The sequence below is a fragment of the Cnephaeus nilssonii genome (genome assembly GCF_951640355.1).
Source record: "Cnephaeus nilssonii genome assembly, chromosome: 11".
In the NCBI taxonomy this organism is placed as follows: Eukaryota; Metazoa; Chordata; class Mammalia; order Chiroptera; family Vespertilionidae; genus Cnephaeus; species Cnephaeus nilssonii.
Window position 1 is genome coordinate 47270753 of NC_137082.1, and position 26891 is coordinate 47297643.

Genomic DNA, 26891 nt, shown 5'->3' on the forward strand with positions numbered 1-26891 from the left:
CAATAAAGGAAAGTAACTCAAACAAGAGTAAAGAGGCCAGCATGCATATCTCTTTTATAAGTATACTCAATACACACATTTTCAAATGATTATGGTGTGAGATGGGAATAGGGAAATCATTTTGAAGAATGAGGTAACTTTATGGTATTAGAATCATGTCCTCCACACTCACATTCAATTTAAGTTACTAAACTATCATTGTGCCTTAGGATTCTGGGTTACTAAGAGGAGTTAAAATTATATTTCAGTTTTTTAATAACTGATAAATATTGGTTTAAAAAACTAAAAAAGTAGCTGAAGTTTGGAGGATTTTCTGAATCGACATGCTTCATTGAGAGCTCTCTTCCTTCAAGTCTTAAACTTGTTTTTTTCACCCATATATGAATAAAATGTAGACCATATTTATTCAATGAATTCAGCCACCATTTCTCTACATTTATTATATGCCAATTATTTTATAAAGTTCTCAGCATTTCAGATTTACTTAGACATTGTCTTCTTGCCTTTAGGGCATATTCATGTTGTGGAGAGAGTCACAACACAATACAATTCATAATGAGGAGATAAAGGTCACAAACTGCTACTCCATTGCCTACATTCCATCTGAAGAAGAGCTTTTATTGACTCATAAGAAATAGCACAAAGGGTGAAAAGTTGCAATGATGTAGGATGAATAAATTTTAAAAATCTAGAAATGATCTTTAGAAATGTAGATCATGGTAATTATAGTTAACTAGGGGCCTGGTGCACGAAATTCGTGCACTGGGGAGGGGTCCCTAAGCCCAGCCTGCCCCCTCTCACATACTGGGAGCCCTCAGCGGATGTCCTACTGATGGCTTAGGCCCGCTTCCCATTGGGAGCGCACCTAAGCCGCAGTCTGGCCTCCCTTTGCAGGAGACAACAGGGCTGATCAGGGGAAGGTGCCAGCCCCATCACCCCGCTGCTGCAGCCACTGCCAGTCACCGCAGCTGCCAAGGTATTTTCATCAACACAGACTCCAGTCCCTTTACCATGAAAAAATAACAACTTTCTTTAAGCATTTTCAAGATGTGTCTTTCATAGGATATGACATTTCTTTCTTTTCTTTTTATCCTCACCTGAGGATATGTTTCCATTGATTTTTTCCCCTTCCCTCTAATCCCAGGCTCGGCCCCTTCCCAAGCCTAAAGCCTCTGCCTGATGGCCAGCTGGGAGTGACCTGGGTGCCAAGGAGGTTCCCGGGACCCAGGTATGTATGCAAATTAACCACCATTTTTGTTGGGTTAATCTGCATACTAACTCTGATTTGCTGTAGGCATAGTGGAGGTACAGTCAATTTACATGTTTCTCTATTATTAGGTAAGATTATATTGTATTTGGTAACTAAATTTTCTGAGACTATATATCTCTCAGTTACTCTCAACACACACACACACACACACACACACACACACACACACACACGCACACGCACATCCACTACGTATATATCAAAACATCATGTTGTATGCCCCAAATATGTATAATTTCCACTTAAAAGAAAACACAGTAGCTACATTTTGTAAACAAACACAATTTAAAATTGGATGATAGCACAGAAATAAAAATTCAGAATTCTAATATTTCTCAAAAGTTCAGAAAATCTGTTAACCCTGGACCTGGCACAAATTGGCTTCACTGAGTAGTGTCTGCATCATTTAGGAGTGTGTGTGTGTGTGTGTGTGTGTGTGTGTGTGTGTGTGTGATTTTCTCATGATTTATGGAAATGCTTGCAAATTTATTTCTGTAGCTAAGAAAGTATTTCCTGAAAAAGAAACTCCTTAGAAAATAAGTTCCTCCTAGGAATGTCATAAGAATTTCTTTCTGAAGCACACCATGTGATTTAACTTGTACTTACTACTTAAATTCTTAGAGCAGGTGTGATCTTTTCTTGCTACAAAAATAAAAACATAGATATACTCATTTTATTTTATTTTATTTTATTATTTTTTAAATATATTTTATTGATTTTTTACAGAGAGGAAGGGAGAGGGATAGAGAGTTAGAAACATCGATGAGAGAGAAACATCAATCAGCTGCCTCTTGCACACCCACTACTGGGGATGTGCCCGCAACCAAGGTACATGCCCTTGACTGGAATCAAACCTGGGACCCTTCAGTCCGCAGGCCACCGCTCTATCCACTGAGCCAAACCGGTCAGGGCGATATACTCATTTTAAATTGTTCCTGGTAGTAGGTAGAAGAATGATTCCCAAAGTTATTTGTGTTGTAATACCCCCGAAAACATGCAATAGGGAATTAAGGTTTTAGATGGAATTTAGGTTGCTAATCAGTGAACTTGAAATGTGGACATAGTCTTGGTTTATCCAAGTGGTCCCAATGTACTCACATGTGTCCTTAAAAGTGGAAGAAGAAATAAAAGTGTGGGTCAGCGTGACAGCAGTGAGAGAAGGATATGACACCCTTTGGTGCTTCTGAGATCTGTGGCCATGCACAAAACCCAGAAAGAGGCCTCTAGGAGCTAAGCATGTCCTTCAGTTGACAGCCATTAAAGAAACAGAGACTTTTATCCTACAAACACAATAACTGAATTCTGGCAACACCCAAATCCAAGGAAATATGTTCTTCCCTAGAGCCCACAGAAAGGAGGGCAGCCCTACAGACGTGTTTTGCATGATCCTACTTGGCCTGCTGACACGCATATTAGACATCTTTAAAAAAATAAGTGAGTGTTAAGACATAAAGTTTGTGGTGCTTGATTAGAGAAGCAATTGAAAAATAACACATTACTCATTCATTTGTATTTGACTTTTCACACTAATGAAAAATTAAATTTATTTTATATAATTTTAGTGCTGTAGCAGTGATTTTAGAATGCACACCAACACCTGCATATATTCAACAGACTTATAATTATGGTATAATAAAAATCCAAGATGCTTTCTGCTTACCTTTTTTAAATGTAGGTATGTTGTCATTAATATCAGAAAGTGTAATTAATACCCTCGTTGTTCCAGACAGTGCTCCGGGAAGACCAATCCTGTCTTTGGCTTGAACAATTACCCAATATGAATCTTGCAGCTCTCTATCCATTTTAGAAGATGTTCTTATAACTCCTTTAAAAATGTGATAAACTCCAATTATTATTTTATTATTAACCATGATATATTCCTAGTAAATTTTAAGAATTCAACCATATTATCATTCTTTTGACACATTTTGAACTTCTACAATGTTCCAGACATGGCTCTAGATAAAATAATAACAATAATAGTAAGTTAAACAACAATTCTACCTAGACTTTCATGGGTCATCACAATATTAAGAACAGTAGTAGACCCTTAATAAAATCCCATTGTATGATAACCCACAGGTACAGAAGAAGACTGTATTATTTTTACCTCAATCTATTTTCCACTGTCATCTCTAACATAATATTAGTGTGCTACCATTAACTTTTCTTCTTAACTTGGAACAAGTTAGGTTATTATGGGTAAATGTGTAAATTACAATACCAAATGTATGTAAAAATATTGTGCACCTGTGATGTCTATTTTGAGTCATGTCGAATAAAGAAAGATTGGTTTCTGACACTATTATTCATAATTTACCAATAGAGATGAACACACGCACAGATATTCGAACTCAAGATGAACCATGATGAATATGGCAATACATGTCCACTATCTGTGAAGTCATTTAGTGAAAAAAATCATCACTGAATAAACCCTAGAAAAAAAATGTCAGCAGTTTATAGGACAGGGGAATGCAGTCCTAAAGATTTGGGGAACATGTAACAAAACACAGGAAAAATAATGGCCAATCCTCAAATGTGTCTGGAAAAAGAAATGCATTAAAAAAAATAGTGATACCAGGTTTTGTGTGTGTGTGTTTATTTTTCAAGAACAATAAATAGCTACATTGTGAGAGGATTTAACTGTGGATAGAGTATTTCACAGCTATAATCTATTATGTGAATCAGTATGAAAACCATTGAATATTTAAATAGATGCTGCTAGTATCTCCCTATGTGTAACTCAAGAGAGAATTGTTTCATATCAGCAAAGGAGAATAGTATTTGAGCTTCTGATATATGCTATGATATATCCAAAGATGAAGAGATCAGTACATCAGTGAGTGAGAGGAACACAGAGGCCTTCACTCCCCATGTGGGGGGCTTCCACGAACTTTGCCTACTTTATTTTCAATTTTTCTTCTCACCTTCAGACTGCAGAAAGGATATACAATATATTCCCAGATCCTCTTATACACGCTGAAATTTACAGCTCCATGTTTTTTGGCTCTCATCTGTCTTGCTGCCCATTCCTACCTCTCCTCCTTTCATACAATCCACAGCTTTAACTAACTTGCTCAATATATTTTTAGAAAATAGTGAGAATTGGGAACAAAGATAGTGCTTAAAATGATCAAAAAGTCCCAGTATGACCCAGCACATGTCTGTTCTTCAGATACCTCATTTTCTACTCTCCTGCTCTGTGCTTGTCTACACTGGACTCTGGTCTAAGAGGTTCAACACTCTCCCATCTCAGGAATGTCTCTTACACTCCATAACCTGGAATGCCCTTCCACGCCCTTCACCTCTGCCACAGGCTCACCTTTGCATTCTTGTTTCAGGTTATTCTGTCTTGACCACCCAATATAAAGTAGTCCTCACTTTCTTTCTCTTATTGGATCTTGTTTGTCTCACTTAATAATAACATACACAAACTGATTGTATGTATTCATGAGTATTCAACATGTTTAATATGTATTTGTAAGTTCCAATGAAGGAATTCATGTTTTTTCTGTCTTTGTTATAATTTTTAAGGGTGTAATATCATAAATCCAGTATATTGCACAATGCCTGTTAACATATTTGACCCTTCTCAACCAAGATTGTGTGGGGAATTAAAACCTGATGTCTTAAGGAATCCACTGCAAGTATTAAAATAGCTTTTGTCCTGTGCATCCCAAATAATAGAAGCTAGGTACCATCCTCGATAGAATTAAAAATAGAGTCACTCAAGCCATATTTTTCTGAAGCTGATTCTCTTAAGAAACCCTGATTGAGAAAGAAAGGCTGAGACATTTAATATTTGCTAATTGAGTGAATTGATAAGAAATGTTTAAAAGTCCAATAGAATGCTCTAATTCTTTTAAGCTTTTCATGTTACCAAGATGAAAATAATAATTTGCCTCTTAAAACAAGTATAGAATTTCTTTTCTTTTGAAACTTGCCACAATCCTGGCTGTTAGCTATGTACTTGTTTGTTTTATTTTTGTTTCTTGGTTTTCCATTTTTAGAAACTATAAGCTCTTAAAGGCAGGATTTATATGGGCTTAATCTTTGTTTTGGACATGGCAATAAATATTTTTTAAATGAATTAGTGTCATATAACTCTTCTGCATTCAATTGACATAATTAAAAGAAGAGAAAAATGTCCTATTTATTTTATAAAGTATTCAATTGATTAATGGAAATTGGAAAAGCAATTTTAATATGTAAATGTTTAAATCTAAATAAAAATACATAAAATGCAGAAATAAATTTTTGAAAGCAAATGCCTTATATCAGTTCCTACATCCAGCTGTAAATTCATGCTTAATATTAGTCATTCTGGTTGGGTTTTTGGTGTATCTCATTGTAGTTTTAGTTTGCATTTCCATGATGATTAACAAGGTGAGCATTTTTAATATGATTGTAAGCTTTTTTATATCAACATTTTTGTCAACTGCTTATAAAGTTCTTTTCCTCAAATTTTGAATCGGGTTATCTGTCATTTTCGAATTCATTTGCAAGAATCTTTACATATGTCTTATGCCCCACACACAAACCATTTGTGGTATGAGTGTGTGGAGTCCAATCTTTCAGCCTTAGAAAAATCATTTAACAGACTAGAAAATGATTAAATGTCTTAAGTACAACCCATTTATTTATTTTATATTATTTTGTGTATAATAAAGGTCTGCAATACGACATGTTTGTAAGCTGAGAATTTTTCCTATTATATTTGCCTATTTAGAATTATGCTGAATTGCACTTGGTTTCATTTAGAAATACCTGTTGTTGGTTCAATGGAGAAATATGGCTGGCCATGTAGTAACTCATACACAAGACGAGCATTATTATTACATAAAGGATCATCAGCATCATTTGCTGTCACCTGGATGATGAATGTCCCTAAAGAGAAAGTAAACAGTTAGTACAATGATGATACACAAAAAAGACTAGTCTATATCCTTGTTCTGAATTTCAAAACCATGTATAATTTCTATATAGACAAGAGGATATAACCTCATACAATGTAGAATTTTAAGCATTATGCCTGTGACATAATTAACTGTAACCATTGAACAATCCATTATAATGTGTGAGTCAGGATTTTCAAAGGCGTGTTATTAGCAGAGAAATAAAAAAAAAATTGGAAACACTTTCCTTCAAAAATCATGGTGTGATCAACACCTCAAAAATTGGAGAATGTTGATGGAATTTTAATAAATATTACTTAACTAAGCTGGAAATAGTATCAAGTTGAGGACAGGTATAACTATTTTGCCTGTTTAATTTCCTTCTATAAACTCCCTACTTGTTTAAAGAACTTCTGTTCTTAATGCAAAGCAAAATCTACTAGATACTGATAAGTAAGCATTATCATTAAAATCCAGTTGTAATTAATAGAAATATGAAAAATAAGTACTTACACATTTAAAATTAATGTTCAACTTAAATTTATTGGAATCTAGCATTATAGGTTTTTTTGAAAATTTGCATTTATTTATTTATGATGTTGTGTCAATAAGAATGTTAACACAGCCGAAACTGGTTTGGCTCAGTGAATAGAGCGTCAGCCTGTGGACTCAAGGGTCCCAGGTTCGATTCCGGTCAGGGGCATGTACCTTGGTTTCGGGCACATCCCCAGTAGGGGGTGTGCAAGAGGCAGCTGATCGATGTTTCTCTCTCATCGATGTTTCTAACTCTCTATCCCTCTCTCTTCCTCTCTGTAAAAAATCAATAAAATATATTAAATAAATAAATAAATAAATAAATAAATAAATAAATAAATAATAAAAAAAGAATGTTAACACAAATAGCACAAAGTCAAGTAGCCTATGTGATTTTTTTTTTTTTGCAACTAGCATCGTGTGTTTTTAGTTTTCTAATTTTGTGAACTGAAAAAATTGTAATAGAAAGCCCTTGTATTCTTCAGTAATAAAACTTTTGAAACTTTACCATATCCCTTAATTACATGTAACTAGAGGCCCGGTGAATGGATTCATGCACTGGTGGGGGACGTGGCCTGCGGGGATCAGCCAACTATGGGAGTGCTGCTCATCCCCGTCAGCTGAGTGGCTGTGGACCCGCCCTCTGAGCGGCTGCTCCCGCAGCAGGAGCAACACTCCCACTGTGGGAGTGCACTGACCACCAGGGGGGCAGCTCCTGTGTTGAGCATCTGCCCCCTGGTGGTCAGTGAGTGTCATAGCGACTGGTTGACCAGTCGTTCTGGTCATTTTTTTGGTTCTGTTGCTGGGCTTTTATATATATATATATATGGATGTTTGCTGTTTTGTCTTAGTATTTTGATGTTATTTATTTAACACTTGTTTTATACAGTACAAGTACTCAAAATGTACACACATTTGTTTCAAGTGTTTTATTTTTTATATATTTTTTATTGATTTCAGAGAGGAAAGGAAAGGGAGAGAGAGATAGAAACATCAATGATGAGTCATTGCTCCTCTGCCTCCTGCATGCCCCCTGGGGATTGAGCCCACAACCCAGTCCTGTGCCCTGGTCCAGAATCAAATCCAGGACCCTTCAGTCTGCAGCCAATGCTCTACCCACTGAGTGAAACCAGCTAAGGTTGTTTCAAGTGTTTTAAAACTTATTTCTGCCATTTGTGACACCATTTATGGACCTTAAGAGCATTAAAATAAGTAAGATAAGTCAGACAAAGAAAGACAATACTACTTAATATCATATGTGAAACCTAAAGAAGCTGAACTTATAAAAACAGAGAGTAGATTGCTGGTTACCAGGGGCTGAGAGTGGGGGAATTGGGGAGATATCAATCAAAGGATACAAAATTGAATTTAAAACATAAATTCTGTATAAATGCACAACATAGTGATTATCATCAAATATATTATTTTATAAACTTCAAAGCAGCTGAGAGACTAAATCTTAAAGGTCTCACTACAAAAAGAAATGATAACTATGTGACATGATGGAGATGTTAGCTAATGCTACAGTGGTAAGCATAGTGCAATATATAAATATATCAAATCAACACATCATACATCTTAACCTTACACAATGTAATATTAAAATTACATCTAAATAAATAAATAATAATATATAAATTATTGTAGTGATTGTGAAGTTATTTCAACAAAAGCCTTCTTAGGAACCACCGATTCAATCAGTTTTTATTGGGCAAGATGTTCTCTTAACTACTCTTTTTTGGACACATCCATTTACTTCCCCTACAGCTTCTCATTGTTTCCATTTCATTTCTTTCCATGGAGTTTTCTGTTCCTAGGTTGCAGAACTAGACTATCTGTATGTAGCTTCAGAAATAATAGTCAAAATCATGATATGGTTAGTTGTTGACCAAAAGAAATTCTTTGTAATAAAGCCTTAGATTTTCTAACACACGATTATTTCTCATACCCCATGGAAGAAGCTACAAGTAAGAAGTAGGTATCTACCAAATTCACTCTAGCTTATTGCAGTGCACCTACTACTACTATTATTTAAAAAATAATAAAAGCAGGTAAACTTTGGCTGGTAAAAACACAATGCAATATACAGATGATGTATCATAGAATTATACAAGTGAAACCTATATACTTTTATTAATCAATGTCACCCAAATAAATTTAATTAAAATTTTTGGGGAAAAAAAAACAATAAAAATAAAAAATTAGGGACAAACGTTTCCAGGAAAATTCCTGAAATAAAATATGGTGAAGCAGAGCTGTTCTGGGTAAAACTGGACATAGAATTACCCTACTTCAGAACACCTGTGACAATATGAAATGACCCCAGGATTATGTATAAAGGAAAGCGACAATTTCCCAGAATAAATATGTGTATATTAAATTGCCTCACCCTTAACACCTACTATTCCATCCTAAGACACTACCCTATGATTAGAATTAAATCTTAAGAGTTTAGGTGGGCTAAGTCCTTGAAACTGAGTTAGAAATGAATGCAAACCAGTCTTCTCTTGGGGAGTGAGGGTGCCTAGGTCAGCATGCATTTCTGAATGAAGTCGTATTCGCTTGATCAGCTATATCATTTGTAAGAGCAAACAATTGTATTTGCTGTCTAAAGATTCTCTTAAACCCTTTTTTATCTATTCATTTTAGTGAACAAAGGTTTAAGTACAAAAATTATTCTCTCAGAATCATACAAATATTCAATAGAATAATTCTGGGTTCTATTATCACTTTGAGAGTTGCTATTGTCTGCCAATATTACCCTTGAGAGACTTCTTCAAAAATGCAAATTTAAAATCAGTTTTACCTTTCCAGCTAGCTTTTGAATCTTCAGAGCTATTTTTTTGCAAAATAACTTTATGATAATAAGTTTAAGAGATATTTGACTTCGCCTATTTTTCACACACTGTATTGCAAAAATGTATTGTTATGTCTGTCACACAAGATGTAAACTTGTACCAGTGCTTGAGAGAAAAATTATAGTTTAGTACTCTCAAGAATCTCCATTTGCTGACATAATTTTTGTTTGTTATAACACAGATAGAAAATTATAATGAAGTAATGGTATGTTAATATAAAGTATTTATTATATGTGAGCAATTACATATGAATTATGCTTTGTATGATAATGTTAATAAGTGCTAAAACTTCTTGAAGATTGCAAGCATTATTGATAGCATCAATTATATTTCCAACACTTTAGACTTATTTATCCTTCAAGAGTAAAATCTATTGTAAGAATAGTGTAATTCTGTCAATGTTGATTTATATGGACTTTAGTATAGACCAGAAATATAACAAAGGACTGAATGATTCTCACCCAAATGTTGTTGAATATCTGTAACAAAACTGTATTAGATGGTGATGTCTCATATTTCACACAGAATGTTTCATCTTCTAGTGATTATGGGAGGCATTTAAACATAAAAATGGAAAAGAGTGATAAATTTTGATATACGGACTAGTTTAGACATCATGTAAGCAATAGAGAAGTCAGCTACCTGTGGCAAGAAAATTAGGAAGTAAAGTTTGCATTTATAAAATATTAAACAAACAGCACACTATAGTTTAATATAGTGCTTGAATGATAAGATTTGAACTGTAGATTTCAAAATGGCTCATTTATTTTTATCTGCAATGTTTTTGTTTTAAATTCAGTGGTAAAAATATTAACAACCTTTTCTTAGAATGAAGTTATAAATTGTCTAACAGGAAAGGTATTTTCACCTGCATTTTTAGTATGGGTACACTTTGATTAATCGAAACAAATTTATTGAGGAGGATATTGATTTGTATAATGGTTAAATTCCACATAGCACAAATTAAACAATAGTATTTTGACATACAGTCTGAATCTGTGATTTTTGGCAATAACAAAAACAGACATAAGATATTAGATGATATAGTAAAAATGCAATTTTCAGAAATCAAATCCATGATGGAAATGGTGGTTTAATCCATGCATCTGCTCACTCCTTAAAATTGTGAACTCATTTTATCAGTACAATAATTATTAGTTATTTACAAGTGTTAATTGGCCCATCCTTACTGTGTTTATACTTGAGATACAATTACTTTACAGCTTAGAATCTCCAATGACATTCAAGAAAGAGATGGCATTTCCCTCTTGTCCATGCACTCATTCATTTATTTAATCATCCCAAACCTCAGGTACTGTATTACTCTTGGCCTATTAGATCTTATATTTTTGTGTGGAAGAAATATACTATTTGCAAGCCCAGACTGATGAGTGAGCAAACAGAATGTTTTATCATAGTTCCACCTGATAGTTCTAGTTTAAAAGTACTGCATTTCTAAGGTAAATATAATCAGTACAAACCTATCATTACTTGTAAATGAATATTACTTGTAAATAAATATTACTTGTTAAATAAGCAATGCATGGTTTATAATTTTCTTGTTTTTCTCTTTTCATTATTCTCAAATGTAGATTCCTTTTAATAGTTTACCAAGTTCTAAGTTTAACGTACAGATTCAAATATAATAATTAGTAGTAGACTCTAATACAATACAAATCTACTTGAAAAAGACAATGGAGAATAAAATTTTTCACTGGTTGCTTTATAAAAGATAAAATAGGTATGTAGGGAATTTGGAAGCAAAATTAACACTCAAGAACCTGTTAAATGGCAATGAATATGGAAAGAAGATAAAGAATTAAAGATATATTCAAATAAAGTCCACACTGTCCATTAATTAAATGTTGAGATTGAGGGAAACAGAAAAAATATGTATAATATAACGAGTTCCTTCAAAGCAAAGTTAATAACTGTAAGCATTTTCCAGAGGAAGACCATCTAAAAAAATGATTGACAGAGCAATGGAGGTGTTCCACTATTTCCATATTAGAAATTATTTCTGGTTGCAGCTGCCCATTACGCTATTGACCCCTTCCATCACTGGACAGATATGAAAAGTGCTCATTGTTTTTGGTATGATTCCATACAAAGCCTGAACCCTGGACTTACTTGTAATGAAATATTTACTCGCACTTGCACAGGCTACATTACATTACACAGAATGACTAGGTTAATATGTACTGGGACCTCTAATTGCAAAGCATAAGCAGCCACATATCGTACAGACCAAACCCATGTTTTGTGATCTCCATCAAATCAAGCACAGCGTGGCTACATTTGATGCCATGATACAAATACTGTATTGTACACACTGGAATCCCATCGTGGGCTCATTCCCCAACTGTATAAAATGCTCGTGTTGTACCTCCTCTCTCTAAAATGCTGCCCCTCTGCTCTCAATTACTGCCTTTGCCTCAGGCATCACTGATTAAATAGAAATGATCATGTGTTACTTGGTTTGTTAACAATCAATGTGTTAACCTACCTAGATCTGTCCCCTCTATTATTGCTTTAAATTTCATCACTCTTTCTTCCTCAAGAATAGTTTTCTAGCAGTCACATCCCTTTTATTTTGCTTCAAAAATACTCTTTTTTTTGCATCATTTCCTATAGTATGTAACTATGCTATTAAATATTCCCTTTTAATTATTAATTAAACAATAATTTTTAAAAATCGCCTTTACACTTCATATCCCTCTCTCTCCTGCCTCACATCTCTATTTTCTTTCTGTGTCATAGCACATTTAAAGTGGCTAAATTAACTGCCAACCTCCTTTTCTCCTTCCATGCATGCAATAGAATAATTTCCAACATAATGTAGTTACACAAATTCAACCAAATTACTCTTACTGAAAACACTAGGGGCCTTCAACTTGCTAAATCAAAATCAGGGCTATCTTAATTTTATTCTACTCACAACAGCATTCCACATAGTTAGTTGGAGGATCTCTTCCATTGCAACATCTCATCTCAGATCTTTCTCTTCTTCCTATATCACTGGCCAATCCTATTCATACTAATTTACGAGCCAACTCCCATTTGCTTAACAGTCAATTTACCAGGTATGTTTTCCTCATCTCTGCCTATATTGTCTACTATGAGGATCTCATCTAGTGCCATGACCTACATGCTCACAATAGGCCAATAACTCTCATACTCATAAAGCAATCTTCATCACACTGCTTTTCCTAGAACATGGCATGGGTATCCTCTGTATCATTCTGTTCAAATTTTACCTGCTGACTTGTCCCTACTTCCTTCAGTCAATTAATCATCAGCATACTTTTCCCATACTGAACACTTTCATAGCATACAGTATCAAATATTATTTTGTTTATTTCAAATAGGTATTGTTTGTATTATAACTAAATCATAAGTTTCATACTGGTGATTAACTCTATATATCTCCTTCACAATTGAATCTGCAGTTTCAAAGGAAAGTTTCTAGAACATGTTAAATTCATATGTGCTTATTGAAGAAGGAGGATGAGGTGAATAAAGAAAAGGAAAAGGAGGAGGAGGAGGAGGAGGAGGAGGAGGAGGAGGAGGAGGAGGAGGAGGAGGCAGATTGAGGGGGAATAAATAATTTTCATTGCCTAGCTACTAAATGGAACAATATTAATGTGTCCTTTAAACCTAATGATAATTGGTTGTAATACATATTACACAACTAAAATTGTTTATGCTTTAATTAAAGACCTATGTTCTGAATACATGTCGAAAGAGATTTTTAAATTGCTACCTGGAAGGTTAAAAAAAACAAAGAAATCAGGAAAATATACAATGGAATGTACATTTTTATATTCACTGGTTAATGAATCAAATGTTAAGGTAAAACAGTTTTTGAGTATGGAAGCAAAATTTTAAATGATCATTATTAAATCACATTTAAGTTTATCACATTAGTAAATTATATATATTTAATTTAATTATATATTGTGTTTTCAAAATTATCTGACTCAATGAGTAAGTGGACCAATTTTACACATCCACACTATAATTATCCCCTATTGGAAAGACATTTCTGATTCCCAAAGTAGCCAATACTTATATCTTATGAAAAACATGCATTTCTACATTTATTATTTTTGAAATATTTATAAAAGTAGCATTGGAACTTGAAAGTGTATAATTGCTCCATAGAGGTAGTCAACCTATTCATTTTATTTATTTTTTTATTTATTTTATTTTTTTAATATATTTTATTGATTTTTTACAGAGAGGAAGAGAGAGGGATAGAGAGTTAGGAACATTGATGAGAGAGAAACATCGATCAGCTGCCTCTTGCACACCCCCTACTGGGTGATAGATCCTCCCTTCCCCCAACTGATGGACGGAGTATGAGGTAAACTCCACCTGCAGCCAGACATTCCTGAACACCTTATATGGACTGTACATTGAACCACCAATCAGCACTTGCCATATAACCTAAGCCCCCAATTCCTAAATCCCTAGGCCCCTAACCATGTACCTTACATGAAACCACCAATCAGCGTGGGCTGAGTGCCCTAAGCCCCGTCCCTTCTTTTCCTCCCCTTAAAAGGCAATCTCACCCCCCGGCTCCCGCTCGCTCTCTCTCTCTCTCTCTCTCTCCCTTTTCCCCTCTGGAAGGCGGCTGGCAGGGTGATCTCCAATAAAGCCTGTGTCCTGGTATCCCATGGTCTCCGGCCCTCTGTTTCATCTTTCACTGGGGATGTGCCCGCAACCAAGGTACATGCCCTTGACCGGAATCGAACCTGGGACCCTTCAGTCCGCAGGCTGACGCTCTATCCACTGAGCCAAACCAGTTTCGGCTCATTTTATTTTATTTTTTTAAAATATGTTTTTATTGATTTCAGAGAGGAAGGGAGAGGGAGAGAGAGAAACATCAATGATGAGAGAGAATCATTGATCAGCTGCCTCTTGCACGTCCCTTACTGGGGATAAAGCCCACAACCTGGGCATGTGCCCCTGACTGGAATCGAACCTGGGACCCTTCAGACCACAAGCTGATGCTCCATCTATTGAGCCAGACCAGCCTGGGCACAACCTACTTATTTTGTTTTTAGGGTCCTGTTCCATGATTTTGATGCACGAAGAATTTTTGCCTTATAAATAGACTATTCCTCTTTTTATATGCATATCTGTTAGGATCCATCATTTTTCCTTTATTAGAATACAAAAGTATATTTTGTCTTGGAAAATAAATTCTTTTTTTAAAAAATATATTTTATTGATTTTTTACAGAGAGGAAAGGAGAGGGACAGAAAGCTAGAAACATCGATGAGAGAGAAACATCGACCAGCTGCCTCCTGCACAGCCCCCACCGGGGATGTGCCCACAACCAATGTACATGCCCGGAATCGAACCCGGGACCGGTTTTGGCGGAAAATAAATTCTTATATTGAAGAAACCAGTAAATGAACAAGCTAAACAATTTCTTAGACCACTCAAATAAACATGTTTAAACTTTTCCCTATTGCTTTGAAGACTGAGAATATATTTTAATAAGACAATTCATCAATATGTATTACCATTGTTCACACAATTTTAGTAGCTTCTTATTTCAAATATTTTACTTAACATGCTTATAAAAGGAAGTACAAATGTAGAACTTTCAAATAATTCACTTTCAAATCATATCCTCAAAATCTCAAACTTGTTTACATTGCTAATATATGTTTGATGTCAATTAATATGTAATACCTTCTGGAGACATCTCTGGTACAACGGCCGCATAAGGTTCATGTAGGAATTTTGGTGCATTGTCATTGATATCCGTAACTTTGACAACAAACTCAGATTCAGATTCCACATCCTTTCCAGTAGTGATGTCTATTAAATGGGCTTTTAGATTGTAGAAGGCCTGTTTCTCTCTATCCAGCTTCTGTACCACAGATAAGACACCTGTTGTTCCATTAATGAAGAAAATACTTCCAGCTCCATCTCCTGAAATCTTGTACTTCAAAGACTTGGATCCATTATGCATATTTGAGCTCAGCTGCAAGTGCAAAGAGCAATCATTTAGTTTCCATACATGTCAAAATGGGTTAAGTCAATTGAAATGGTTTTATTTTCTAATCTGCTTATTATTCCCCAAGTTAACAATTCCATATAACTCCCATATAATATTAAATAAGGTATGATATTAATTTTAAGATTAAATTATATCTCCGCGTATATTCTACTCAGTTCTCAAATATACCTGTTCTCTTTGTGCTGTCATTGTTTTCATCTTTTAAAAGCAAAGTGAATCTGTTCATCTTTGTGTTAATGTAATTTTGAATTTTAGATATAAAAAAGGGTTATTATGATATAGGGTACATTGGTTGTATTTATTTATATCTAAATTATTTTTACACAAAGAGGAAAATCTGCCATAAGCTCCTAATTATTGTGAATCCATGATTTTCTTGTTTCATCACTTATGAATATGCCCTTCTTCAAAGTAAGAACTTCTCTGAAATTTTACAAAGTGAACCAAAAAATACAATCTTAAATTCATAACTTTCTGATAGCTCAAGATATAATGTATTATTCCTGACTAATTAATAAATTGTTCTATGTGCTTGGGGGAGAATATCTGAATATATCTAAAACAACCAATTTTAATAACTTTAATAACGCATTGAGTATCACTGCCATGCAATAAAAGAAACAAATTGGTACTACTAATAAAAAGCTAATGAAAAAGTTTTAGCTATCTTAATTTGACAATTCATTATCGTAAAATAAAAAGTCTTCATGACCTAATAATAAGAAATTAAGGAAAATAAATGTCCTCTCAAATAAATATAGTATATGGAAATAAAGCATGGACCATGGTTTCCAAATATCATTGTGATGTAGTTTGAAAATTTGATTCAATATTGGAATGAAAATAAGTAAAGTTTAGTAAAGTATACATGCTTTTCAAGTACATTGATAGAGTAATTTTCATAAATCAGTGAGCTTGATCTTTTTAAGAACCCAGATTTAAGTTAAAAAAATATTTTTTCGAACATCTGCTTCTTAATTTCATAAGATGCATCAGTTACACACATTTCAATTTCATGGATTCAGGTATTATTAAATTTCTATATTCCCTTTCAAAAATATTTTCTCAATCATACAGTTATTATCAATTTGGCAAATCAACATGACTTTAAATTTTTACTTAATTGTGCTTTCCAAACTTAATCACTTTTAAAAAATAGGTCAAAAAGAAAGTTATGTTGGATACCTCAGATACATTTTATTTTTACCATCTATTTACTTACAAGCTCCTAAATATTCATTACTACTCTCTTTTAAACAAGTTATCTGTATAATATTATTTAAGCCTAATGAAGTTGTTTAGTGGGGAAATTACCATATTTTCATAAATATGTTTACAGAATGCAAAAATAGGCAAAGCCAATTGCTATATGAAAGGGGTGGGGGAAGGAAACATGTAGGGAGGAGAGAAAAAAACACAAAACAACTGGAAAATATGACAGTGAGCCAGGGAGGCAGTCTGTTTGGATTGCACTGATGCACTTCCCTGCAGAGCCTTACTCACGAACCACAAGCCCTGTTGGCCTGTCATTCTTTCAATGAATGGAGAGCATATGGAGTTCTGTGGAGTCCACTGTAAATGTGGTTAGAGAGACTCTCTTAAGTAGCAGACACTTAACTACAGACCTCACTTATGGTATTCTGCCTGTGATTTACCTGCAGTCATCTGACAAAATGAAAAGGGAGGAGAAATATTACTTTCAGGACACGTGTGCATGCACAGTTTGAATATGTGCCTAAGATCCTAATCTAAACCGTTGGTTGAGTGTACTCATACACATTTGGACAATGGAATAGATGAGCTCCTATGGATTCTGGACATCAGGCTACTGCTGCAGTTCTCCTGAAAGGGCTAGAAAAAAGAATTAATGAATTCTGAGTGCTTCACCCTTTGGGCCCAATTAAATTTTAGTGCCAGTTAATTAGCAGTTAAACTTACTTCAGTTCATTCATCTATAGAAAGAGCTTTACAGAACAGGACTTGATATTGTAATTACCTCTGTTTAAAGAAAATCAAAGAATAATAAAAGCCAAAAGTATAAATAGGAAATGTTCTTTCTCATTAAGGAAATTCTCTTACAGTATATTCTTATAAGAAAGTGAAAATAATAATTCGTTGTACTTCAACTTCACTAATCAAATGAATATGTAGGCTCTTGAAGCTACTCAACTGTAAAAGAATTTGGTATTAGCCTGCTTCATTACAAATTAATGAGGTGTATATCAACACCTGCTTAGCATAATAGAAAATCAGGCTAAATACTGTTGGTAACTTTATTGTTCTCAGTGTAGTTGCTTTGATCCATTACCAAAAATAACACCATCAAGTTTCCAGATGTGGATAATGAGGTCTGGGTTTTTACATGGGAGACTAAAGTGAGATGGGAATATCATAGCTTTCCCTCTTCTGCAAGCTTTTGTGGTTACTCTAGGCGCTAACAAACCTGAAGCAATTAATTATGCTGGTATTTGAAGTTTTCGAATGGTTCTACAGAGAAAATTTAGAATTCATCAAATACCAACACTTTCAACTCATTTATTTAGATTTATACAACATTATTTCCTGTAACATTTTCAGAAAATCAGTACCCGGCCAATGTCCTTTCCCGTGATATTCATTTCCTCTTCTACAAAATATTGGTTCCAAATCCAGCCACTCTTCAGTCTCGGATGAGACCCCTCTGGGTGCTTCGCTTCCTCTGTCTTAGAGTTTTCTGTTGCTGTAAGGCAAGGCCGTAGGAGGGAAATTCCCACCACAAAAGGTAGGAATAAGCAACAATTCATTCTGCTCCTTTGATGCCGGCTGATGGATACTCTTTAGAAGAAAGCATATGTTGCAAACGAAAATCTTAGATTCCTTTATAATATTTTAAAAATCTGAAGCATCTTTCACATTCCTAAAGAACAAAACACAAAAACAAAATTTGTCATTTTAAAAATAGCACTTTCTCACATAATTACTAATGTAAGGACGCAACTTTTGTATTCATAAAAATGAGACAAAAATACACGTTTAATTTCTGTTTCAATTAATCCCATTAATTATATTTTGTAGCTCAGCAATAATGTGAATGGAATAATGATGCATTTCTGCTCAGGCACTGTGCAGTTTAAGCTGTAGTCAAATCTGCCTGAATGTTGGAAAGTTGCTCTGGCATCTCCTTGATTGAGAGCTGACATTCAGATAGACTTTAAACAAAATTATCAGGGTAACATTGATTAATAGGATCATATAGGTTTCAGGAGCAGATTTCTATGATATAAGATTTGAATATTGCACTGTGTGCTCACCACCCAAAGTCAAATCTTATGTCACCATATCTTAGGATCCCTTCACCCCACCAACTTCCCTCTGGCAACCACCACACTGCCTTTTGTGCCCTCGGGTTTCAGTTTTATATCCCACATGTGAGGGAAATCACATGGTTCTTAGAATTTTTCTACTGGCTTATTTTACTTAGCATAAAATTCTCAAGGTCCACCTATGTTGTCACAAATTGCAGTATTTCACTTTTTCTTATGTCTGAGTAGTATTCTCCATCTTCTTTATTCAATCCTCTCTCTCAGGACACTTTGGTTGTCTCCACGTCTTGGCCACCATGAATAATGCAATGAACATAGGGGTACGTATATATTTGCAAATACATGTTTTTGAGCTTTTCAGGTATATATATATATATATATATATATATATATATATATATATATATATATGAGAGGGATTGCTGTGTCATATAATAACTCTATTCTTAATTTTTTGAGAAATCATCATATTGTTTTCCACAGTGGCTGGACCAGTCTACATTCCCATCAGCAGTGAATGAGGGCTCACTTTTAGCCACAACCTCTCAACACTTGTTAATACTTGTCTTGTTAATAAAACCATTCTAAGAGGTGGTAGGTAGTATTTCATTGAAGTTTTTATTTGTATTTTCTTAATTGCTGGTGAGGTTGAACATCTTTTCATAGATCTGTTGGCCGTTTGTATGTCTTCTTGGAGAGGTGTCTGTCTGGGACTTCTGCACATTTTTTAATTGGGTTGTTTGTTTGGCATTGAGTTTTATGAGTTCTTTATACATATTGAATATTAAACTAATGTTGGAGCTATTGTTTGCAAATATCATCTCCCATTTGGTCTGCTGCCTATTTGTCTGGCTGCTGTGCAGAGGCTTTTTAGTTTAATATAGTCCCATTCATTTATTTTTACCTTTACTTCCCCTGCCTTTGGGGTCAAGTTCATAAAATGTTCTCTATGACCAATTCCATAAGTTTAGTACCTATGTTTTCTTCTATGTAATTCATTGTTTCAGATCTTATATTTAGGTCTTTGATCCATTTTGAATTAATTTTGTACATGTTGGAATTTGCAAAAAAGAAGAAGAAGAAAATACCTATGAATAAATTTAACAAAGAATGTGAAAGACCTATATACTGAAAACTACAAAACAGTATTAAAAGAGATTGAAAAAGACACAAATAAATGGAAAAATATGCCGTGTTCTTGGATTAGAAGAATCAACATAGTTAAAATGGCCATATAACTCAAAGCAATATTTATATTTAATGCAATCCCCATTAAAATACCAATGTCATTTTTAAAATAAATAGAAAAGAAAATCATCATATTTGTATGGAACCACAAAAGTCCCCAAATAGCCAAAGCAATCCTGAGAAAAAAAGAATGAATCATGAGGTATTACACTACCTGACTTCAAATTATACTACAGAGCTACTGTAATCAAAATAGCATGCTATCGCCAAAAAAAACAGATACACAGATCATGGAACAGAATTGAGAGCCCAGATGTAAAACTACATGTATATGGGCAGATAATTTTCAACAAAGGAGCCAGAAACAAACAATTGAGTAAATAAAGCCCCTTCAATAAATGGTGCTGGTCAAATTGGAAAGCCACATGCAAAAATAAAAAATGAAACTAGACTATTATTATTATTATTATTATTATTATTATTATTATTATTACTTACAGAGAGGAAGGGAGAGGGATAGAGAGTTAGAAATATCGACATCAACGAGAGAGAAACATCAAGGAGAAACATCGATCAGCTGCCTCCTGCACACCCTCTACTGGGGATGTGCTCACAACCAAGGTACATGCCCTTGACCGGAATCGAACTTGGGACCCTTCAGTCCACAGGCCGATGCTCCATCCACTGAGCCAAACCGGCCAGGGCTAGACTTTTTTTTAAACCTGCTTACTTCTTCCATTTTATCTAGTAAAAACACTATCCCATTAAAGCAACAGCGAAGAAAAAAATTTGATATTTCTCCTCTTTTTCAATAAAAAAGATGTTTTCTCATACAATCTTCAAAAACTATGGTTTTATGTAGTATTAAATAAGCAAACTGACAATTCACCTTAAAACCCAGAAGATTTAATAATCACTTATACTGATGTTATAAAACATTCTGAGAATAGAACGTTTGTGCAAGATATTTCCCATTTTTGTACTATGAAAGAGAGGAAATAGAATGCTTTTTATCTTAAAAATAAAGATAAAAATAAAGAATGCAGGTTTTTACCCTAGATGGTTTGGCTCAGTGGATAGAGCGTCACCCTGTGGAATGAAGAATCCCTGGTTTGATTCTGGTCAAGGCACATGCCCAAGTAGGGGGCGTGCAAGAGGCAACCAATCAATGATTCTCTCACATCATTGATGTTTCTCTCTTTCTCTACCTCTCCCTTCCTCTCTGAAATCAATAAAAATATATTTTTAAAAAAGAATGCAGGTTTTAGAAAATAAATACAAAATTATAGTGACTGGGCAAAATGGCTGAATGTTTTTAATATGTAAGACAAAGATGATAGGTATCTTCTAATTATAAATATTACAACAATAAAACTCAAACTATGGAGTTTTCTATTTAAAACTTTCCATTTACCTGAAATTGATTATACCAATTCTCTCTGAAATGACATAATTCTCAACTTTATATGTAATTGAAAATCTTTCATTTTCCACAGCTTCATAGCACCCCCAAAAAAACAAATTAGATTTGTTTGCTTAGGACTCATGAAGAAAAACAATTTTGTGACCTCTACAATGGACTTTAATGCCACAATCAACAACAATAACAGCAAGAGCCATGGAGTTCCTATTTCTGTTAGGAGATTTCTATATGATCTTGTTTGGATTATTCATGTATTTTTGTAAGTGCCCTGAGAGATTTTTTAGGTCTTTGGCTCCTGTTAGGAAGAGTGTTGAAAAGCACCTAATTAAGAAAGAATACATTGTGCTTAGCCAGTGTTGCTCAGTGATTGAGCATCGACCCATGAACCAAGAGGTAACCGGTTTGATTCTGGATCAGGGCACATGTCTGGGTTCCAGGTTCTATCCCCAGTAGAGGGTGTACAGAAGGCAATTGATTGATGTTTCTATCACTCAATCCCTCTCCTTTCCTTTTACTATAAAATTAATAAAAACATACACACACACAATGTATATATATATATATATATATATATATATATATATATATATATATATGAAAAATCACATTGTCAAAAATGGGGATGGTGTAGTCCTTCTGCAGTTCCTTTAAGCCAATGTATTTGTTATAAGTTTACTTAACAAAAGTCATGAAGAATCCAACTGAGGTGAAAATTAAAGATAAATTTCACCCTTACTATTTGAGATTCAAGTAATGTCTATTGTTTAGAAATTGTTAAATATGTATATTTAATATCTAGTGAATAATTAAAACCTTTGGAACATGTAGTTTCCTTTATGAGAATGTATTTTGCATAAATTTGGGAAATTATCACTAACAGTAACTTTAAGTATACTTATAATGTTGGATGAATGACATTCTTATTAACTTTATATTAAGATATTTTCATACTTCTAGAAATAGAGAAAATAGTACAATGAACACCTAGAGAACATTACTGAGATTCAAAATGATCAAGGCTGGACAATTTTATACCATCTATGTACATATCCATATTTGGATGTTAAAACAAATTTAAAATGTTATAGTATATTAACTATTCATTACACACTCAGGCACAAATGCTACATATCTGTGTGCAATTTATCCTCCTAAAAATCAAAATTGAATACTAAAAATTGAGAATAAGTCTTTAATATAATCAAATATTCAACCAGTGTTCAAATTAAAATACTTTTTACTTAGAATTCAAAGATGTCCACACAATGCAGTTTGTTAATATATCCCTTTGGTCTTATTTTGTCCACAGTTTTCATCAGTTTAAATTTAAGTTTCCTTTTCACTTATGTGTTGTACAAGCAAGGTAGAGTTTCCCAAAATATGACCTAATATGTTTATTTTCTATATATCAGTAGAGGTTTGATTAGATGCAATTTTAAATATTTGTCAAAAAATACTCAGAGCTGATGCTCAGTACTTCCTATTGCATGATGTCTGGAGGCATGAAATACCTAGTTTTTTTCACATTTTGTTTTTAGTGTTAAAGTTGTTCTTGTTTCACGATTCATTAGTAGATGCATGTATTGTTGGTTGGTTCATTTGTTATGAATTTTCTACTTACCATTTGTTTTAAAGTATTACCAATTATTGATAATTGCTTAAATTGACTATTTCAATGACCACATGGTGAAACACAACAGAGAAATAGAAATTTAAAAAGCACCAAAAGAAACTCCTATACAAATTAATATCTGAAATAAAAACAAAATTCACAGGATGGTTTTATAAAAAGATGAAACACTACAGTAGATAATACATTGGTTTTGAAGATTGTTTAATAGAAATTATTAAAATTACAGTACAGAGATAAAGTACAATAGTCACTTTTAAAATTAAAAAAATTAGTAACTGAGAAACGATTTTAAGTGGTATAATAAATATGTCATTTGAGACCTAAAAAGGAAGAGAGATATTGGCTTAAGAAATGATAATGGCCATGTGTAAAGAGCAAATAATAAAATTTCACCAGAAAAAATGAAACAGTAAGAATATCCAATAAATGTTCATCAGAAATAATGTAGGACTGATAGAATGGCATTCATAAAGTTATGAGAGAAAAACTTTTAACCCATAATTAGATAACCTTCAACAAAAGGGTAATATAAAGCAAAGTAGAAAAATTAATCAATAATATCACTGAACTCTAAAAATACTAAGTAAAAATTCTTCAAAATTAAGGGCATGTGAATTTACACAATGTAATAAAATATGGAAATATAAAATATAAAGGTAAATATAAAATGTTATTTTGTGTTTTATGAATATTTTAAAAATAATTTCACTATTTATGCATTAATAACAATGAGTTGCAAATATATAACATATGTAGAAATAGAATTCATGATAGTGGCACAAACAACAAGATGTGGAAAATAAAAATATCTGGTAGTCAACTTCTTATAAAGATATAACAGTCATTCAAGTAGACTGCTGTGACAAGTGACTAATATACATCAAAATGAACTACTGATACCCACATCTCAAAATAATTATGCTGAGTAAAAAAATTCATATTCTATGTTTCCATTAATATGTCATTCCAGAAAAACGCTAACCTAGCACAGGACAGAAAACAGATTAGTAGTTCAAAGAGAATGGAGGTGAGGAAGGAACAGAAAGGAAGGATGGCCAGGGTCATGATGGAACTTTGTGAGTTAATGGCTATGTTCTTTATCTTAATTGAGATTATGGTCTCACAGGAGGAAAAATATATTTAACTTCTAAACTAACAAATATTTTTTACTCCTTTATACATGAAGACACTTTCAAACTTGTCCACTGGGAGGCAGTATAGATCCAATTAATTGGAAAAAATATATTAAAAAAGAAAGTTCAGATTGAGGTACTATATAATACCAATTGTAGAAGTGTTTCAAAATTAGAAAATAATACCCTACAAGACAATTTTCATAAATAGATTTTGTAAAATAAGTGTAGGTTAAAAAAAAAAAGACATGCAAAATTTATCATGATAATTACCATGATAAGTAGGGAGAGAAATTGGCTTAAAGGCTGGACTTTAGAAATAACTATCACATGTTTCTCCCTCTAAAACAATATAATTATATATATCAAACAATAGTATTCATTAAATCTGGGTCATTCCTCTACCATTTGTCATATTTTTATATGATTGAAATATTTCACAATTAAATTTAAAATTAAGTCATAATATAATTTTATAATCCTAAATCATAATTAAATAAATATGGGTACCCTTTTATTTGAACCTTTTTGTATAAAAATACAAGAATGAAACAGTAGCAGAAATGATGTCTGAATGATGAAATAATGTGGCTTTGTTTATACTCTTCTACATTCTAAATTTTCTGTAATGGTAAAAATATACCCTTCTATTTAAGGGAAAGAGAAAACATTTCAAATAATGGTGCACTTGTGATTGAAGAGTGTTGGCAGCTGTCAACATGCCGGACTGAGAAATACTCAGGGCTGAGTCCAGGCTAATAAGGAAAAGTGCTATCAATTAGTATTCTGAAATGGTCCCTAGAGAAACAAGCAGTGACATTTTCACCCTACATCTGCAATCCTTGTTATAGTTTCCAATCAGGTGAATAGCTGGATAAAAACTGGCATATTATTTAAATATGGAAAAAGAAATTCATGCTAATACTGTCTCATGTTAGTGTGTTTCAATTTAATCTAATTGCCAGAATCTAGGTATAATTCTTTATATTTATTAAGTAAAATATAGAGTATTGTATAATTCAAAATATATGATGTATAATAACAAAATAACTGATATTAACGTAACATTATATAATGAAACAATTTTACTAGTACTATATTTAAGTAACACTATTTCATAAATATTAAATATTATGTTCAAGTAGAATCATATAATTTCAGTATTGAAAATGCCAGGCCAGCATAGCTCAGTGGTTGAGCATAGACCTATGAATCAGGAGATCATGGTTTGATTCCCAGTCTGGGCACACGCCCAGGTTGTGGGCTCTATCCCCAGTGTGGGGTGTGCAGGAGGCAGCCAATCAATGATTTCTCTCATCATTGATGTTTCTATCTCTCTCTACCTCCCCCTTACTCTCTGAAATCAATAAAAATATATTTTAAAAAGAGAAAAATTTATTTCATCTAATACATTGCATTCATATAGAAGAAATTTATATCTAGAAAATTTAAGGGATCTGCCCAGTACCAAATAGTTATTTAACAGTAAAGGTAGGACTGGAAACCTAATCTTAAGGGCACAGAGTGAACAATATATACTATGCTTTACTGAGTGGAAGAAAGAAATTTTATAGATATCTGGCATATCATGCATAACATCTGTCACCTTTAAAAATTGAATATAGATCTATAAATTGCATTATACTGTTTGGACAAGTCTTGAAACTAGACATAAAAAATGTTTTCTATTACCATCTTTTAAGACACCTCCACCCCACTTATTCTAAAGACTCATGAGATTAATAAAAAATGGAAGAATAAGTCAGAATGATGGATTTGGTGGCTGTCGGGGGGAAGATAAAAGTTGAAGCTGGGGAAATGTGGATGGTTTAAATATAGAAACCTAATCCTATTTGTGATCTCTTAAAAATCAAAGGAAACTTGGCAGCCTTATAGAGTGACACTCTCCCTCAAGCCTTTTAAATGGCTTTCTCAGAACTGCTAATCGGAAATATGGAAAGATATATGAGTGATATAGCCTGCATACATAAATGAGAAGAAAGCAGCATTTCTGGACTCAAAATTGTCATTGTCCATATGCCAACTCTTTCTCCACAGAGCTAGAATATAAAAGATTGTTCTTTGTCCCATTTATGAACTCTCATTAAACATACTGTGCATATTTACTGTCACGAATAAAAGCTGTGTGCTACAGATAAAGGAATATAAAGCCAGACTGCCTGTAGAAGAATGTTTCCAGCCCTCTTTGACAGTACTGCCTTCTCCTTTCACTATTTGTGTGGTGTCCTAAGACACGGACTAACAAGTGCCATTCTCCTGGGCTGGCCATCAGGAACTCTGTTTTTGAGCAGTGAGGAGGGCTGCAGTTTAATAAGCACCCCATTCGAAGTGCTGAACATTGACAAGATTGAGCCTGGGTGGGCAAAGTATTCTAGAATGAGAAGAGACAAATTCCAGTTGCTAAAATACACACTGCAAAATCTCATTAAAAAAAAAAATCAGGTATCTCACCCCTGACACACACACCCCTCTCCTCCACAAGATACCAAAACATGATTTCTCCTTATTACTTCAAGGCTAAATCTTAGTATGCCTCTGTCCTGATGATCAGTCTAAAACTCCTTTTGGACCATATTCTTAATTATATGTTGCTA

The 26891-nt window shown here is 33.6% G+C and overlaps 1 protein-coding gene across 1 annotated transcript in view; it reads right to left on the minus strand.

Moving 5' to 3' along the window:
• CDH19 (cadherin 19) overlaps positions 1-26891 on the minus strand; it is a 61765-nt gene that overhangs the window by 20725 nt on the left and 14149 nt on the right. Inside the window, exons 2-5 of the mRNA XM_079783460.1 lie at positions 18186-18493; positions 15267-15561; positions 6041-6160; positions 2931-3095 (exon numbers count right to left, since the gene is read on the minus strand). Of these exons, the coding sequence (XP_079639586.1) occupies positions 2931-3095; positions 6041-6160; positions 15267-15561; positions 18186-18380 (775 nt within the window). The 5' untranslated portion in view covers positions 18381-18493. The remainder of the gene's footprint in view (positions 1-2930; positions 3096-6040; positions 6161-15266; positions 15562-18185; positions 18494-26891) is intronic.